General features: G+C 39.8%; 1 protein-coding gene across 3 annotated transcripts in view; it reads left to right on the top strand.

The window, feature by feature from the left end:
* The window catches only part of LOC111088445 (proteoglycan 4-like), a 59,762-nt gene that overhangs the window by 35,899 nt on the left and 18,042 nt on the right, over nt 1-5,821 (top strand). For all 3 annotated transcript variants that reach the window (XR_002612970.1, XM_022398578.1, XM_022398577.1), the window contains exon 10: nt 2,596-2,802. Coding sequence is in view for 2 of the 3 variants with exons in the window: in XM_022398578.1 (XP_022254286.1) it covers nt 2,596-2,802 (207 nt within the window). In the remaining variant the exon portion in view is untranslated. The remainder of the gene's footprint in view (nt 1-2,595; nt 2,803-5,821) is intronic.

The raw sequence follows: 5,821 nt of genomic DNA, 5'->3' as shown, positions 1-5,821 counted from the left end.
TATTCCACTCATGGACGACGGACCCAATTTTATCAATGGTAAGTTACCTCTTCTTTCACCTTACATTGCCATTTTTGGAGATTCTATTATTAAATACCTGTATCAACACCTTTTTTTACTTTAAAGACCAACATGCTTTAATTAAATCCATTAGTGGAGCCAAAATATTTGACCTTTTAGACTCTATCTTTACTGCCACAGACTGTAAAATACCTAATTCTTCATGTTGGAACTAACGACCTCAAACGGAACTCAACGACCGCTTATGACTGTTTTAATGACCTACAAACCTTACTGTTACATATTTTGACTCTCTGTACTGACCTTCACGCATGTTTCTCAAGCTTTATTTACCATGACGTAAATAGACATACCGATGATCTCTTTCTAAGACAAGTCTGTACTACTGACACTTTAAATCACAAAATTGACAAATTCAACGCTCTCGCACATGATCTATGTTGACGTAACCCACACTTGTCTTTCCTTTACAACACTAACTTGAAAGCAGGAGACATTTCTTAGTAAAGGATGGTTTGCACCTTTCTTTCCAAGGAATCATTTTCTTATCCTGTAATTTCCGCTTCTTTATTACCAACTTTATTCTTCCTCGCCTACAAACTAATACTGAATACTCCAGCGTAAACCAACCAAACACCCCTAGTTCTAAATCTCCTTCAACCTCTTCTATTCCCCATACCCCTATCTCATTAAAAAAACTTCAACCCCAAGAGCATACATCTGTATGCCACATCTCTACTTCACTTCCAAACCCTGTTTCTCCTGGAACTGTCCCAAACTCTAATTGTGACCCTTCGCCTAAATGTCTAACCTATGCTGAAGTTATGACTTCCACTTTTATTTCTAGTAACCTTTCCCTAAGCCCTAAATCTAATACCCAATCCACGAAGTCTGCCTCAGTCACATCCTTTCAACCCAAAGTACATACATCTGTATGCCACACTTCTATACTTCCAAATTTCATTTCTATCACTACTTCCCCAGGAACTATTCCAAAGTCTACATTTGACACTTCTCCTAAATTCTCTACTCATGCAGAAGTTACGGCTTCTGCTCTTATTCCTAATAACCTTCTAGTAAGCCCTGAACCTAATGACCTTCCAAATTCCACAATCTCTGAAACATTTCTCCTTCCAAAAGCCGAATCTTCTGCACACCTTGAAAACAACCTTCCTTCTGGTATCCTCTATATTCCTAGCAATTCTCCACTAAGTTCCAAACCTGATGACTCTGAACCTTCATGTCGCATAGAAAAATCTTCCACTCTCCTCAAACTAAACCTTCCCTTCATTACAATTTCCCAATTGTATTCTAATCTCAACCCTACCAAAATTTTCAAACGACTTAGAAAACTGAATGAAAAGAGACTGAGATATATTAACCATACTGACGTTTTAGAACAGCATTTACAGTGTCAAACTATACCTAAATCACTTAATCTGAATCCACCAGTTACCATAGGGGCCAATGACAGATTATTTTATTTACAATGGAAGAAAATCCTCCATTCCACCTCAGTTGCACTTATGAAGTTCACACAAGACTTCTACAAATCCACAGTAGCCGATTTTTTTAAGTCTCTTTGTTCTTCTGAAGAAGAATAGTCAACTATTCGAATGCACTCGAGTTTTGGGTCTTATTTTAAGTCTATTACACTTTATATGTGATCTTTTGTGCTAACTCTTTTATCAAAATAGTCAACTAAGTAACCAACATCCATAAATACAGTTCCCAATGAAAGTATACATTAGTTGTCCTTCATGGTAATATCTAAAAATTAGACTTGTAAGGACATCAAACATTAGAGAAAACTGACCATACTTACAGTTACATACACCATTCCTCTTTCATCCAGAATCATATAAAATGTATGTCATGAAAATTTGTGGATAAAGCTGCACTATTCACAAGTGACAGATACCTAGAATCAGTTACAATTTCTTTAAGAAATTTTCAAAACTACTAGATGTTCAACTTTGATCATCAAAAAATTAAAAGCGGAAGATTTTTAGATCACTCATCAACAAAAAGCTAGAAGCAATTGAAATTCTATATTTCTGGCTGATAATTCAAAAACAGGTTATTTGTTTTCACTATCTTATCTTATCCATGGAATGGGTGAAAAGGTACTGAGAATTCTTAGCTGATATAACATCACAGCAGATTTCAAAACTGTAATGTGGTAATGCTTGACAAATAAAAGAACAAGCTTAACTTCATGATAAAGCATGTTAATGTGAAAAGGAAAATACTGGGGAGACAATGAAACCACTGCATTCTAGAGCAAAAAACATCAAAATGCTACAAGATTGTTCAATGAGAGTAAGTTTTGCAATTTCAACTAATTTAATATTTATACTTTTGTAAAGAAAGCATTATTGAATTTCAGGCTACCTCATTTATTATCATTTAATGGTGCATATATTTATACATGCATACCAACTGAAATTCGTTACTGATCACCAAGTAGTAATTATTTCACTAGTCACAAATTGTAGGTTATTATAAATTTACATTTTTACTTGCTATTCTCTATCAAGTGATACCATAATCTATAAATCTTTGTTTTAATAGTTTGTGAAGTCTCACCTCCACGTACTCCTCCCCCACCTTCCCCATCACCTGAACGTTCACCAAGTCCATCAAAGGAGAAACTTAAATTAATATTGCAGCAAGCCATGACAGTGACCAAAACACCAGGTGTGATCACTTTCAAAGCTTTAATTTCACCGAAGATCAACTCTCGTCTTTATGCTAGCAATACATTTTACAAACTTTTGGGTAAGTATAGATAATATATAATTTAATTATGAAACATATCCGTAATATACTTTTTCTTTAGCATTTTTCCTCTCAAAAAGTACCTTCCTGTTCTGTTTATTTTATATGTACATAAATATGAATATACTAAAGAGAAGTAGTTGTAAGCTTGCATTAATCCTTCAGCTTAGAAAAAAGTTCAATGTCACAATGATTGTTCTTTAACTCTCCTACATGATGAACTTTGTTTCTGTGTCATGCTCTACTGGAGTAAGGTCATTCTCAGTTTGAAGGTTTGTACAGAAACTAATACAAGTTTGTGTAAGGTGTGTGTTTATGAATATGAATCACCATTGATGTAAATAAACTGTGATTGTGGGATACTATACTCGGACTTTCGTATTATTCAAGTGGCAAGTGTGTGGTATCATCATTATTCCCATATTTATTTTATGCAGGGGTATTTTCTTCATCTTCCAGCAATCATATAACTTCTACATAACATTCTGGCCAGTTTATGTAAAGCACCAGCAATACATTTCTGTGATTTGTATGATAAACTTGTTTACTGTGAAATTTGTAAACGATGATCAGAGAAAGAGCAGTTAATAGTAGGAAATTGTATTTGAGGCCAGGAAAGAATCTGAAAATGTGACAAGAAGTAGGAGAGGCCTTCTCCTAGAGACCTAGACCAAGAATGTTTGTCACCCAAAGTAAGAACTATGTTTTTGTGTTCTTGCTTCTTTGCTGGGACCTAAAGAGTTACAGATGGCTAGGTTATGGGAAACCCCAGCTGCTGTAATATGACCTTTGCTGGTTAATTCCCAAATATAGGAATATTAGACAGCAAAAATAACATATGGCAGCAACAGTCAGCTTAGACATTCCAAAATGGACTAAGATGGCCTTCTGGGGGCTCTTAAGCATATATTAACTAATTCAGGAATTACTCAATGATGATTTGAATCACCAGTGACCAAAAAGAGTAGCTGTTTAATGCATCAAGTTATTTGCAACACTTCCAGATAGATTGTCTTGCATTCAGCATCTTTCCACTTTCCTGTGGATCTTTGGGGGAAGTCAGAAAACTTATTGAATGAAATATATGCTGCTGAAATTCTTAGAATATGTCAAGCAGCATAGGTTGAAATGTATACTTTTGTGTCACTGTGTGTGTGCTCTAAACTTTGCCAAAGGAAACCACACTAGTCAAGATGTAAGTACCATATTTGATGGTGTATAAGTTGAAGTTTGAAACCAAAGTATTTACCCTTAAATTTTTTATCTCAACTTCTACTTGACTTAATCCTGTAGACTCCCAGTGGAGCATAGGGCCACAACAACACCTCACCAACGGACTCTGTTCTGGGCTGCTCTCCTCAGCTGGGTCCACGCCATTCCAGTGGCCTTCGCTTCACTCCCGACCGATCTCCTCCACGTCTGTTTTGGCCTCTCAGCTTTTCTTTTCCCTTGTGGGTTCCAGTCCAAGGCCTGCCTTGTAACGTTGTCAACTGGTTTTCGCAGTGTGTGTCCGATCCAGCCCCATTTTCTTTTCCTGATGTCTTGGCTGACTGGGTTTTGGTTGGTCCTTTTCCATAGCTCTGTGTTTGAGATCTTCTCTGGCCACCTGATGTTTAGGATGTGTCGCAGGCACTTGTTGATGAACGTCTGTATCATGCTTGTGATGGTTTTCGTAACTCGCCATGTCTCGGACCCATACAAGAGGACTGCTTTTACATTTGTGTTGAAGATGCGGATCTTGCTGCACAGGGATAAGGCTTTGGAGTTCCAGATGAGTCGCAGGGTGTTGAACACGAGCCTTGCTTTGTTGATCCGGCTCCTAACGTCTTCGTCTGCGCTGCCGTCTCTGCTTACTATGCTTCCAAGGTAAACGAGGCGCTCTGTTTCCTTGATGTCTTTTCCCTGCAGCTGCAGTGGGTGCTCTTGTTTGTTGTTCAGCCGCATCACCTCCGTTTTCCTGGTGTTGATCTTCAGGCTGGTCTTTCCTGCCTCCTCAGCGAGCCGGGTGAGCTTGGACTGTGCATGCTGTTGCTTGTGGGACAGAAGGCTGACGTCGTCCACAAAATCCAGGTCCTCCAGCTGTTTGGTGAGGGTCCACTGGACACCGGTTGTGCCATCCTCAGTCGTTCTCCTCATGATCCAGTCCATGGTGATGAGGAAGATTGTCGGAGACAGCATACAGCCTTGCCTCACTCCGGTTTTCACTGGGAAGGGGCTTGTCAGCATTTCGTTGTGAATGATCTGGCAGGACGAGTCCTCATAGAGCTGATGAGCTTCGGAGGAATTCCGTAGTGCTGCATCAGCTCCAGATGGTTTCCCTGTCGATGCTGTTGAAGGCTTTTTCAAAGTCAACGAAGGTCGTATACAGAGGAGACTGCCATTCAATGGACTGCTCGATGATGATGCTCAGAGTGGCGATGTGGTCTGTACACGATCTATCTTGTCTAAATCCTGCCTGCTCTGATCTCAGTCTTTTATCTAACACCTCTTTCAGTCTCTCCAAGATGATTCTAGTCAGCACCTTGCTGGGGATGGACAGCAGCATGATTCCTCGCCAGTTGCCGCGAAAAAGTCTCCTTTCTTGGGCAGCTTCACTAGGTATCCAAGCTTCCAGTTGGCGGGCACTTGCTCCTGCTCCAAAATCTTCTGCAGGAGAGGATGTAGTGTCTCTGCTGCTGCTGTCGCGTCTGTCATGAGAACTTCTGGCGGGATGCCGTCAGGACCTGCTGCCTTGCCTTTCTTCAAGGACTTGATAGCTTTGATTATCTCTGCCTTGGTTGGTGAGTTGGTGTTGACACGTAGGGGCTCCTCTGCTGCTGGTGGTGGTCAGTTCAGAATCTCCTCAAAATGCTCTACCCACCGTGCTCTCTGTTCTACATCGCTTGTGATGGTTCTTCTCTGTTTGTCCTTGACTGGCTTACTTAGGTTGAAGCTCTTCCTTGACAAGGCACGCGTGATTTCATAGGTCTCTTCATGTTATTCTGACTAGCTGCAGCTTCTGCCTCCTCTGTCAAACCTT

The sequence above is a fragment of the Limulus polyphemus genome, unplaced genomic scaffold, assembly GCF_000517525.1.
Source record: "Limulus polyphemus unplaced genomic scaffold, Limulus_polyphemus-2.1.2 Scaffold3781, whole genome shotgun sequence".
Taxonomy (NCBI): Eukaryota; Metazoa; Arthropoda; class Merostomata; order Xiphosura; family Limulidae; genus Limulus; species Limulus polyphemus.
This window is presented reverse-complemented; position numbering and strand designations above follow the sequence as displayed.